This window comes from Filicampus tigris, chromosome 18 (assembly GCF_054856515.1).
Source record: "Filicampus tigris isolate MCC_2025a chromosome 18, RoL_Ftig_1.0, whole genome shotgun sequence".
NCBI lineage: Eukaryota > Metazoa > Chordata > Actinopteri > Syngnathiformes > Syngnathidae > Filicampus > Filicampus tigris.
The window spans coordinates 8,050,913-8,064,767 of NC_141234.1; the positions used below are offsets into that span (position 1 = coordinate 8,050,913).

At 43.7% G+C, this 13,855-nt stretch overlaps 1 protein-coding gene across 1 annotated transcript; it reads left to right on the forward strand.

Annotated features, from left to right (window-relative positions):
* Nucleotides 1-736: 736 nt before the first annotated feature.
* On the forward strand, nt 737-13,800 carry LOC147132271 (E3 ubiquitin-protein ligase RNF19A-like). The gene is made up of 10 exons (XM_086014509.1): nt 737-924; nt 5,805-6,537; nt 8,314-8,522; nt 8,808-8,952; nt 9,129-9,291; nt 9,380-9,494; nt 10,992-11,150; nt 11,283-11,502; nt 11,681-11,824; nt 12,492-13,800. The coding sequence occupies exons 2-10, from the start codon at nt 5,942-5,944 to the stop codon at nt 13,045-13,047; spliced, it is 2,307 nt and encodes a 768-aa protein (XP_085870635.1). The 5' UTR covers nt 737-924; nt 5,805-5,941; the 3' UTR covers nt 13,048-13,800.
* Nucleotides 13,801-13,855: the final 55 nt, after the last annotated feature.

A 13,855-nucleotide genomic window follows, 5' to 3' on the forward strand; every position in this document is an offset into this window, starting at 1 on the left:
TAGGTGAATTACTTCCTTATTAAAATCGAGTTCAAGTGTAAAATGTGAGTTTAATTGGTATGACATAGATTGAGATTGTTAAAACTATAATGCATTACAATTACTAATTCTGATTCACATTGAAACAGGCTTCCTACTTTAAATTTGTGTTTTACTGGGAAATGTGACGTTTTAAAACGGATGTTATGAGATGTACGTTTGTCTTTTATTTTTTATGAACAACACATACAAAACATTACATATAAACAGTTTAATTTCATTTAACAAGGTTCCTACTTTAAACTTGAATGCACGTGAAACTAGTTACATTACTATTAAACCGTAATTTGATTTGACAAGGTTCTTAGTTTTTACCTTAAAGAGGTCATTTTATTATGAAATGCAACGTTTTAAACGGAAGCGAGTGCTTTCCAGTTACCCAATAGTGCAGCTTGATGACGGACTTACACACCCAGGGCATGTACAAGTGATGGGCATGATAGTTCTTTTCAGTGAAGAGAATCATTAGAATCACTTCACCAAATGAATCGCTCAAAAGATTCGTTCACAAACGGGTAATACCAGATCCCCTTGTGGGTCGTTCACGAACGGGAAGTTCCCTCACTGACTCTTTCATGAACGCCAATAGCGTGGCAGTATGTTCAGTAAAGTCCCTCCTCGATCTGACGCTGGCTGCTGATTGGTCATTCGCTTGGCTGAGCTCAAGTGAACTGAGAAAAGGACGCATCCCTCCAGAAAGCGATCCGCTCACTGAAAAGATCCGGTCTTTTTGAACGAACCGTTCGCGAACGAGTGTCACTCAGGGGACGTACACTACCCTAGTCGTCCACACCAAAGCCAACTTTTTTCCTCCTCTATAAACGATCTACGTGCGGCGGTGCATTGTCAGCTCCCAGACAAAGGATTCCACCTACAAACTCGAAGGTAAGTTTGTCCAAAAAGACGCGGAACCTCGGGATCTTTGTTAATCGCCTCACAAGCTGCAACTTCCTTCATGTTTAGAGGCGACGACGGAGCTAGTCGGTTAGCATGTAAACAGTTCTCCCTTTTGAGGTTAAGCACGATAAATCGCTTCCATTTAAAGTTTCCTAAATCCCTACATGGGGTTAAAATGCTTAGTATTGAAGCAGCTTGCCGCGGTGCGTGTGGAAAATGAGTTAAAACCAGATCGGTGGCAACTCCTTTATAGACGGTTAGTAAAGTTGAGCGCTAGCGGATAGGCTAAGGGGAGAGCTAGCAGGCTAATCGCAGTTAGCCGACGCAAAATATCAACACATTTTCTGTTGTTTGTGCTTATAAAACATACCCTTCCACGGGCAAGCCCTGTTACTGTCATCGAGCGTCACCCTTCTACCGTCACTAACTGCTCGAAAGGGACATTTTATGCGTGGATTATCGTCAAAAGTCGTAATTTTTGTGTCATGGTGCATAGTTTCGTAGTAAATGCGTAAATACAAATCAACCAATCCGCGGAGAGTTTATTAGGAGGAGTTAAATTCATCATTTTTTATTGTCGTTAACATTTGCTACCAGACAAACGACATGATTTTTTTTGTTAAAATAATTCAATTTTAGTTAAAATTGGTGATTGATACTTCTGTGACTTTTGGATGTCCAAATGAGCATTTGTCCTCTCACTACTTTCATTTCTTTGTTTACATCACATGATTTTCACGAAATCGAATAATGCGCTGAATGTAAAAAAAAAAATGACTCGACTAGTACGGCAAGCCACGCATCAACGACGCTGACTTGCACCCAATACAATATAATGGCCAAATTTGTTGCGCTTTCCAAAAAAAGATGATCCAGTCGAGCCACTAAGTGCATGGTCACATTTGGATTTATTTGCAAACTGTCGCCACAGGCAATGTTTTTAATTAGCATTTTACATTCTTAACATTTCAATGTCAGCATTGTGCGTCACCTTTATGCAGTCACGAACAGGACAAACAGGACCTTGTGCGTCGCTGATTGTTAAAACTCACCCACTTTAGTGCCCCGTGTGCTTAATTTGAAACAAATACTTTGAAAAAATGATCGCTCAGGACACACTGTTTATTACAAGCAATTAAGGCATCTTCTTTTCCACTGACATAAGATGTCAGACACGAACTATTTTTAGTGTTTCAAAAAATGTTGCATAATCTACAATTTAGTGTGATTCAATGTTTGGATCCAACGACATTTCAAAGGCGTCTTTTAAGATGGCATGCATGATAAATGTCTTTGTTTTCCAATTACACATATTTGTCCAGGAATGGAGCATTATTAACTGCTGACGTCACAAACTGCCTCAACTGCTACTGTCGGCCACACCATAACAATGTGCACGCATTTGAGCCAATATTTTGTTGTGCCATGCAAAAAACATACAAACACAGTGGAGTCATTTAATTTGTTGCAGGGGGTTCTCAGTTTACGATGGATTTTTGTTCGTACGGCCGTTTACAAATGTGTTGATCACTAACCTATGCTAAGGGACTTGCATAGTCAGAATTCAATCAAATATTTGTATTTAAAAAATTTTGTGGACATAAATATAAAACAAATGAAAAACTATGGCAATTGGGCGCCTGATTTTCTAATTAGTTTTATTGTGATCTTGAGTTAACACTTTATAACCATAATAGAATGAAAATGAAGGCCTTCTACAAATGTTTTATGATGGGCTGTCAGTATTGTACAGATAAGGCATCAATTGCGGGGCACAGTCCTTCCTTATTTACTTTGGGACTTTTTTTTTTATTGGGCGCCCTTATTAATAAATCCTCTTCTCACGCTCATACAGAGGTGCTGTGAAATTTCCTCCACATGAACGATTCAGATGATAAGTTACATTGCTACCCTTGACAAAGACAACTACAGTGATGGTAACTTGAGTCAAATTTCTATTGTTTTTACGGCCCCTAATGACCTTTTTCCTCGGCCAAGCGTCTTTTTACGGCCACATTCTTACTCAGCCTTGTCCTGAAGCAAACGAAGCCGCCGGGAATAAAAAAACGTCACATGGTCGTTCGCATGAATCTAAGTAACATTGTGCCGGAACCACTGCACATAGAGATTGGCATTGCCGCCTTTGTCCTTTTATACAGAAAATGGGATATTTTACACTTAACAAAAGAAGATAAAGGTCAATGTCCACTGCAAGGCGTAACTTGGTGTACACATTTCTTAATATACAATATATTCTAGAATTTGTTGACAAATAAAATAGATATTGGCAGCCTTTACAGGCAGTGTGAAAGGGGACAACTGGTCATCTATGGCAGTGCATGGCTTGTTAAAAAAAACAAAAAACTTTTTGCTAAATGTCAATAAAATAATCATGCATCTCAGTGCCGTCCTCTTCCCGCTTGTGTTAAGCTTGTCATATTTTGGCTGACAGATGAACGAGCTCTAAATAGCGATGCAGCCTTCACCCGACCCGCACTGCACCGATTAACAATAGCTTTCTTCCCACAGTGCGAAATGACAGCGCGGGAAGGTCCGGTTGCTGCCTTGTCGTTCGCGGGAAAGCTAAAACAATTACAGTACTACGACGCGGTTATAAAAAGCGACGTTGCCGCCGAGGCCCGATGCAGTCCTGGCGGCTCACGCATTGTCGCTCTCAGGAAGTCTGCCCTTTGACTGGAATGTGACCGGACGCCAGCGTACGTGATGTCCACTCGGAATCTCCCCATTCCCAGATTGTCATTGTGCGAGGGGTTACTTTGAAGCCGAATGTCACAAAATGGCAGGAAGATTACGTCATCCCCGCTGAGGTTTGGTTGAGATTAAGAACTGGTTGAACCCTCGACAAGATTCCAGGACGTCGCTCGTAAACAGTGGCATCGATTCGGAAAATAGTTTTGGCATTTGGTGGGATAAAACCATGCTGTGCCACAGATGAAAATCAGAAGCAAAGTTCTGGAAAATATCTGGAACGTCAAAATGTATGTAACAGAGGTGTCAAAAGTTCTCTTTCTACTTAAATACGCACGCTCTGTAAGTAGTACTACAGATCATCTGCGGAAAGAAGTACAGATACAATTCCTTTGCATGAATAAGAATAATTTGAAAAAAAAAACAGACTGAAATGTAAGAAGTAAAAAGGATTTTCTAGAATGCAATTTTCAAATTGCACAGTTCACCTTCACTTCATTTCAGTTGGACGGCTTTATTTTTTGTACATAGTGTCTAGATAAATTCAGTGCTTAAGAAGTGCACTTCACATGTTAACATATCATTGTTTGATGAATCATGAAAAGTTGAAGCAGTAAAGCGAAATATTTGTTTGCATTGTTCTCTTAATCTGATTTATGATTTGGCCTTTTTTTTTTTTAGCAAAAGCTATCAATAGCAAGACCTAAATGTATAATAAATCTCATCTTCTTTGTTTGTTGAAAAAATGCATGAGAAGAGGACCTTGAAAAAAATCATCGCATGTTAAATCACAATATTTAGGCGGGAAAAAACAATCACAGTCTGCAAAATGGCCGAATTCCTGTTGAATTTCAACTAAGAAAGTTGCTCAAAGTAAACCATTTTGTTGGCAGCAGTTGGTCAGTAAAAGGTAACGTAATGACCTTTCAGGGCTGCCGACTGCATTTCACTTCATTACACGTTTTATGAGTAAAATGACGTGCACGGACGGCGCAATCATGCTTCAAGGAAAACACAAGGCTTAGCGACACAGCCTCTTGTGTGTGTTTAGTGTTAAAGTACAGTCACGGCTGGTATTTGGGTTACCGCGCCTCTGTTTGCTTTGGCCGCAGAACCAGGAAACAGTGAGACTAGTCATATAATAGCAATTATTATAGCATGCTGTAATACATTTTAAATAAAGGGTTATATTAAACAAAAAAGTAAGAGCAAAACTGTTCCATGGCTTGTTGTTTTGGCAAAATTAATTGTTGCCTATTAAAAATGTTACTACCCCGGGTTTTGTTCAGCTTTTTCCCAGGTTCCTGGCCAAAACTTTCCATTATCAGTGACTTTTGGCCAAATCACTCGTTGAAATCGTTTTCATTACCGACATGACTAATCGTCAGCTGACGCAAAGGGCAGCGATTGGTTGGGAGCCGTTTGTGCCGGCGCGGTGGGCTTCCTGCCCCCAAGGGCCTGTTTTCAGGAACTGGGACATCAGCCCAGTATGTGTGCGCACTGATAGTGCATGAGCCACAAACCTTGACTGCATGCATGTGGAAACACACACACACGCACAGATTTTTTTTTCCCCCCTCAAACTGTGACTGCACTCAGATGGAAAGTCCCTCTCACTCTCTCTCTTTCTCGGCAGTCTTTTCCAGCTGCATTACACAGTGCGATTGTCACCGAAAAAAATTGCTGAAACATTGTTTTCACTCTGTTTGCTCAACAAAGACTGTTTCCATGCAGATGACTTTGCGAAACACAATTTCTCTTGGTTAATGACTCACGCAAACAACATTTTTTTTATTTTTTAATTCATGCAAGAGCAGTGAATTGACAGAATCATCACTGTCTAGCAAAAGTTCGGCAAAAGTGCATTCTGCCTAGCAGTTAGAGATGGTACCTAAAAGGGCTGAATGATTTTTGAAATATAATCAGAGCAATTTTTCCCCCCCACACTATCGCAATTGAGATTTAATATGTGATTATTTTTTCATGGTCCTTATTCCTGTAAATTTGACTGTACTCCAAAAAGAAATCAGATTTGTAATTGAAAATTGCATTCTATTTCATTGCAATGTCAGTTTTAATTTTAGCATTTACTCAGCCATCGTACCTTAGTGGTTGTATGTTTGATTTTTATGCCTCCTGTTTTCCTCCCCCCTCCTCAGGTTTTTCCAACACAACCGCCTTCCCAGCCATCATGTCTTTGTTTACATGAGTCCCGAGCTTCCCTAACATCCCGTCTCCACCACCCCTCCCATCCATTACCAACACCCCACCCCCCATGTGGTGATATTTGGTAGTGATGAGCATCCTGCACCAGCAACATCATGGGAGCACCGGCTCGGAGCGCGACCTCAACTCGGCCGCCTCCTCCGTCAGCCTGCCCTCCGTCAGGAAGACCCCCAAGAAGCGCCGCCTGTCCCTGCAGGCGCTCTTCGGCCGGCGGCGGCGGTCCGAGCGCGACGCCAAGCGCAAGTCGAGGCCGGCGCTGGATCCGCCCGCCCTCGTCAGCGTGGACAGCATCCCGCCGGAGGTTTTGGCCGACAGGACGTCGGCGCACTCCGTGCAAGGGGTGGCGTCGACGTCCGCGGCGGCGGGGTCCTCGGACATGCTGGAGTGCCCGCTGTGCTTGCTGCGGCACACGCGCGACCGCTTCCCCGACATCATGACGTGCCACCACCGCTCGTGCGCCGACTGCCTGCGCCAGTACTTGCGCATCGAGATCTCCGAGTCACGCGTCAACATCTGCTGCCCCGAGTGCTCGGAGCGCTTCAACCCGCATGACATTGCCATGATCCTGGCCGACCGCGCCCTCATGGAGAAGTACGAGGAGTTCATGCTGCGCAGGTGGCTGGTGGCCGAGCCCGACTGCCGCTGGTGTCCCGCTCCCGACTGCGGGTAAGACTTTGACTGACATTCCCCTTCACACATTTTTTTTCCCAGACAAATTGGCACATCAGAGGTGCAAAAGTAGTACAGCCACACAGCTGTTGGGGTGTGGGCTTTGAGTGTCAGGTGTTAACCTTCACGCTCGGTTCACGGCACCTCTGATTTCATAGGGATCCGCGGGCCCTAAGAAAATAATTTGTAATTAACTATGACATCATATCAATGCACGGCATTGATAGGCTAAAACTCACTGGTGATCCAAATGAGAAGGAGGACATGCGCTATCAAAAAGTGATGGACGATTTTGTACTACTATGTACCATCGTGAGCATCTACTTCAAGACACATCAAGCCTTTGTAGTTTCCACGACAGTACCTTTGAAATATAAATAGCACTATAGTCTGTCGCACCAATAGAATTCTCTCTTATGGGTGAGTAACGGGCCACATGCTGTTAAAGGCGTCTTACAGCTGAAACACATTTATTACAATATCGAGCTGGACAGTCCGTGTTCTTTTCCGATTAGTCACAACCAAACATTAGCTCAAATGGCGGATGTTTGTCCTTCAGCCTCTTCCACGTTGACGTTTGCTTGAGGGTCAGGCCAGGGTCTAGCTTGTTTGCATCGGGCACAGAGTCCACAGTTTGCTCCCAAGGGAGACGGAGCTGTTGGATTTGGAATTTAGCCCAGCATATGATTGACCGCAGGGTGCCATCACGCCCCGCACGGTTGTTATGAGATCACCCGCTCCGCGGTCTTGACGTACGACGCGTTCGTCAGTTCAGCCCTGATTGGTTGACGAGCCCTCGCCTTTTGTTGAGTCACAGCCCAGCTGTTCGCAAGAATGCCTCTTTGACGGGGTTGTTTCAGCACTCGTCAAGTGCTCTTGCTTTTTGTAGTCATTATCGAAACAACCGCACGCTGATATTTGCTGTATATTCGGAAATGGGCGAGAATAGCTACAAGTCTGTGTTGAAGCTGCTCGCAGACTCTCGTGTTGACACTTCACACTGAGCCTTTATGCTTTTTTTATGTGCTTGCAGACAGACAGTGTGTGGCTGTCTCCATGATGACCATACTTGGTAGTAACATGTTATACGTAACTCCCAAAATGTTAATATAATACACCCATTATATTACTTTGGTTGCCAGTCAATCATTTAAAGATGCATCACTTGACAAAAGAAATTGTCATCTCTTCACATGAGCTGCAAAATCTTATCTGAATGTCCTCACTAAAGTAAAGTAAAAAAAAAAAAAAAGTCATTTTATAAGAACATTTTTGTAATTTTACAAGAATTTTTTTTACCATATAAGTTTTTTTTGTTGGGAATAAGTTGTCATTTTCTTTGATGCAATAATGGTCAATTTTAGAACTAAATTGTTTTAAGTTTTACTTTACCTTATTTAATGAGGAAAATAATTTAATTTTGCAACCAAAAACTTGTCATTTACGAGAAATAATTGTTTTACAGGAAATGTACATTTTAAGACAGTCATCATTTTACCTGAATGTGGACACTTAACAGAAAAAGTAATCACTTAGAGAAAAAAATATTTTATGAATAAATTGTTTGAAATTCACAATAATTTTTTTTTTCCCCCAACACTTAGATTTAGAGTACAGACTCTTAAACTGACCTATGTGGAAATTGTACACTGAACTCCCCAAATTATGTTTCTTTATTCCGAGTGCCCTCTTGTGTTGCCTTTATAAACTGCACCCTGCTCTCATCCCAGTCAGCAACTTTCACTCACGTTACCCCCCCCCACTTACCCACAGTTATGCCGTCATCGCATTCGGCTGTGCCAGCTGCCCGAAGATCACGTGCGGCCGCGAGGGATGCGGCACGGAGTTCTGCTACCACTGCAAGCAGCTGTGGCATCCCAACCAGACGTGCGACACGGCGCGGCAGCAGCGGGCGCAACACTTCCGCCTGCGCAGTTTTCGCTCCTCGTCGCTCAGTTACAGCCAGGAGAGTGGCGCTGCGGGTAATGAAAAGCTAGATTTGTATTAAAGGAGACATATTATGACATTTTTTAAAACTTTAAAACTAGTCCCCAGGTGTCTTAATACCATGTTGAAATGCCCCGGGAATTAATTACAGCAATTTACACACCACCTTTTCCCTGCCTTGCTGTTCAATTGATGGGTGGAGAAAGCCATTGTATTGTGAGGTTATGGGGCTGAAAAATTAACCAAATTGAAATTGGCATCGCACACACAGTATAAAACCGCTCATATCTGTGCTGACGATGCCCCTCGGCGTCTCCCAGGTGATGACATCAAGCCATGCCCGCGCTGCGCCGCCTGCATCATCAAGATGAACGACGGCAGCTGCAATCATATGACCTGCGCCGTCTGTGGCTGCGAGTTCTGCTGGCTCTGCATGAAGGAGATCTCTGACCTGCACTATCTCAGGTAAGCTGCTTAAACCCTACCCGCAGGCACATGAAGGAAATGGAGTCTCACAGGCACTGTCCTGCTATAGAAGCAGAGACTGAGCTTTGCATGTATTAATAGTTTTAACTGTAAATGTACCCCAAACAATGATCCCAAAACATACTACATTTTTTTGTGTCACCCCCCCCCCCCAGTCCATCTGGTTGTACCTTCTGGGGGAAGAAGCCGTGGAGCAGAAAGAAGAAAATCCTCTGGCAGCTGGGCACCTTAGTGGGGGCGCCCGTGGGCATCGCCCTCATCGCGGGCATCGCCTTCCCCGCCATGATCATCGGTATCCCGGTTTACGTGGGCAGGAAGGTGAGGCCTCGGGGTCATACACAGCAACGTTCTTCTTTTGGGGGTGGGGGAAGAGCAAGTCTGTGAATTTTTGTTCCCCCTCCATCAGATCCATAATCGCTATGAGGGCAAAGATGTCTCCAAGCACAAGAGGAACTTGGTGATTGCGGGCGGCGTGACGCTGTCTGTCATCGTGTCACCCGCAGTGGCAGCTGTAACTGTTGGTAAAAAAAAAAAGTTCCTCCTTTCAATTACCAATCCATTATTTAGGATTAACTCTTTCAATGTCAGCCATTTTCAAAAATGAGAACTTCTTTGAGTGCCAGCCAATTTAGAGCATTCTGACTGATCTTTCAACACTCACAGCCAATTGTGTTGTATGACACAGTAAAAGATTACTCTCTTCTTTAATCACAAAAGTTAATTTCTACTTAATTCGATTTTTTTTTTAGTAATCCAAGATCAATTATATTCCAAAGAAAAAACTCTACCCACAGTGTAGAAAATGTATCATCACTAGCAATCTATGATGTTAGATTGTATCATACTGTATATCCTCACGTCAAATGTATTCTATTACTCAAAGCATATATCATGTACAGTAGAACCAACGTAGGCAATACAATATGTAAAGTATACAAATTATCCATCCATCGATAATTTGGTTTAAAAAAAAAAAAAAAATCACTGTAGTGTAGTATAACCAGAATATACTATCATATAATTGAAATGAATTACTTTCAATGAACTATGTAATTTTTTATGCATTTTATATAACTAAATTTAATTCATTAGTATCAAAATAGCACTTTAGGTTAGCTAGCTTCACAATTAGAACCCAATGATGGACATTAGTAGTACATTGTGTGATCGTAGCGGTTAGCTACTCGTGATTAACATTAGCCTCATGCTAATCACCAAATAGCATCCTCCTCTACTCATTTGTCGCAATGAAATATGATACAGCAAATCAAAATTGAGTTCAACACTTCTACACCTCCGACTGGGTTCAAACAATTTCTTTAACAGTACGAAATTTAGAAGAAAAAACTATTAGAGCACATCATTATTGAGGCCTACCCTCGGGTTAAGCAAAGGCCTTGCTAACCGGACCTCAACATGAGGCTCGTTTGATGGAAAACAGCCTCTCATGACAATATACGCGTACATTTCGTTGTCCTAACAAGTAAGCAACTCATTACATACTGATATGAGTGAGTTAATCATTGTTTTGTATGATTTTCACGTGAGATTACTTCGTTTGATCAGGATGCTCACCAGACGGGTCTTCGTCACTGTTAGAAATGTGCGCCACCTTCTGGCGGAATGAGATATTACGTCTAAATGTCATACATAGGTTTCCCACACATACGTTTTATGTGGGTTACAAATCGATTTGTGGTTCTTATTCATCGATATCGGTCCGATAAAAAGGAAAATGGATTCAAATGAATCGATTTTTTAAAACCAAGCCCAAGTGATGCCTCAAACATCTGAACATTTCAGTAAAATACCAACAATGTGCTTTTGATGGCAAAACATTGTACTTACAATCAATCACCAGTGTAACAATTAATTTGACCAACTTTGCAAAATATTTGCACACCATTTCGTAGTAGTAGTATTTAGTAGTGGGTTCAAGACTTTTCTCCGCCCATTCCCCTTGACAGGAATTGAGGTGATCAGAGAGTTCTACTCTAATGTCAAAAATGTGCTCCCAGGCATCGGTGTGCCCATCATGCTGGCGTACGTATACGGCGTGGTGCCCATCTCGCTTTGCCGGAGCGGCGGCTGCGGCGTGTCAGCGGGCAATGGCAAAGGCGTGCGTATCGAGTTTGACGACGAGAACGACAACATGGGTGCCGGCGCAGCAGCTACAGGTGACTGCCAGCATTTTGTGAACAAGTTCCTAGCGCAGTATTAAAAGTTGATTATGTGGAGGTGGCATTACAAAGAAATCCCCTGAACATCGCAACATTTGAGTAAAACCACCAATGCGTCGGCCCGTCCAGACACAACGTCGGTGGCCGAGACGAGACTGAACAACGGCAGCCTGGGAGACGGCGCCAGCGTGGGCGGCCTGACGGGCCTGAGCCTCAGCGTGAGCGGCAGTCACATGGAGCGCTGTGGCGTCGGCTCGGCCCAGCGCGACAACATGAGCGACAACGCCAGCACCACCGCGCTCGCCGGCACCAGCATCACCGGCAGCCTGTCGGGCAGCTGCTACAACAGGTAGGTGGAGAGCGGAAAATGACAGTCACTTGTCAAATATTCATAACAAATTAAGGATATTAAAAATATCCTACAAAGTTGATGTACACTGAGGCTGTTAATTAATGATAGGGCCACTGAATTTCTAGATACCCCAGCAGTACACGATGTAATACTTTACACAATGTGTATGTTCCAGGATGGAGGTGCAGGCAGACGTGCAGAAGGAGCGCTGCAGTCTGAGCGGAGAGTCGGCCACCGTCAGCCTCGGCACCATGAGCGACAACGCCAGCACCAAGGCAATGGCGGGCTCCATCCTCAGTGCCTACATGCCTCTGGAAAGGTCAGCGGGGCAAACCGTCCTCACCTGTCATGTTTTTATAGCTGCACTTTTAATGTCTTTAAACACCTTTTAAATGAGACAAACATAAAAGATTGCACAGTGTATGTATGGTCCCTCTTTGGTTACATTAAAAAAAAAAATCCAAAGTTTAATGCTTAAATGATGTACATCATAACATGCATACAAAATTAACCTATAGCCGATATGTTCTGTAGTAGTAAAACGCAGGATGGGAGAATTTTAGAAAAATTGCAAGTCTAGAAATACTTTTTGTATTTCCTTGTAGTGTTAAATGTGACAGAGTTATAACTGGACAAAAAAAGATGTGGATGGTGGAGCGTTTATTCTGTACTACTTTATACACACTGGAGATGAGCAGTCAAAAACGTAGACTACTTCTAGTAGAATTGCTTTCCGGTTATTCATATCGACTACACTTGCCGCAGTTGGTAATGGCCCTCACTCCAAAAGGGAGTTTGCAATTGCATATAAATGCCACTAGATGGCGTCAAAGCACTTAAAATGGAAAGCATCAACACCGCGGAACCCATCAATAGTTAGTTGCTCATCATAAACAAACCAAATTCACGTGAGGTTCATTAGTGAGCACAAACCGACGTGACGACAGTGCTCCCTCGGTTGAATTGTGTGTTTGCACGCTGTGCAGAGACAACAGTCTGGAGGTGCAAGCAGACGTGGAGTCCAAAGACGAGAAGGTGCGACACTGCAGCGCCAGCAGCAGCCTGGATGAAGCCAGCTGCAGCAGCAAAGGGGCGGGCGGCGGCGCCCACCCCAAGGAGACGTCGTCCTCCTTGGCGGGGGCCAAGAAGAGCAAAGGGAAACTGTGGAAACGCGGCGGAGGCAAAGCCGAGTCCAAAGTCAACCACACGCACGGCGACGCGGAGCGCCGCAGCACCATCTCGTCCGAGTTGGACTCGCCGTCGCTAAGCGGCAGCCTGCCGTCGGTGGCCGACTCGCACTGCAGCCGCCTGTCGGCCGAGCTCAGCGAGACGGAAGCGCTCAGGGCGGCGGAGCCGAGCGACGCGCCGGCCGTCACGCCGCTGCCCGAGGTGGAGTATGACCGCCTGGAGCAGCCGCCGCCTCAGCGGAGCCACGCCGCCGCCTTCGGCCACCGCCCCGCGTCTTCGCCCAGCGAGGTTCTCTATATCGCCGAAGACGCCGGCCCTGCCGACGCTCGGGACTGCATCACAACAGACATCTAAAAACAAAACAAAACTCGCTCCTCACGAACCGTCTGTCTTAAGTCTCGTTATGGAAAACAGGAAGCGGAATGTCAGCGTTGATGGCGAAGGGCGGGAAGAGTCAAAATGGTGATCCGAAGGTCAACTTGAATGTACGCGTGCAAGTAACGTGCTCGCTCTTTTAAAGCAAAGGTGGAGATGATATAAAAAATAAAAAAAAGTCCACCACTGTGCCACCCATTCTTCCTGAGAGGGACCATTAGTAGCACAGTTTTAAGTCAATGCATTTTTTCTTTTTAACATTTATTATTGTATGTGCAAATGTTCTTTATTGTTGCCTATTTTCCATTTTTGGAAAGTTGTTTTTTTATGTCGCAACCCTGTGTCGGGTCTTTTAAAAATTGTTTTTAGTTTACATGAATTTGAATGACATTTGACAAACTCCACATGGAAGCTATGCAAAAACAAAATAAAAGAAAAATGTCGCTTGAAAAAAAAAAAGCATTTAGTTGCTTCTCATTTAGCCAAAGTTCAGATTTTGAGTCAGTACAACAAAATCTTTTACATATTTTAAGTTGGATTCTCCCTTGAATGATTCGCATTTTGGATCCTTTCGCTCACAAATAATGAATGCAAATACGGTATTTTGTTTGTCCCTTAGTGCCTTTTGGGTAAAACCGCCAAGGTTTTTCCTCCTCATTGTCATCAAAATACCTTAACTCTCTGAATGCTAACAGAAGAAGAGTGATATGTTTATTTACAGTATATCTTTTTTTCATTGTGGGAGGGCGGGGATGGGCATATATTTACTAATTATCGGCTTTGTAAT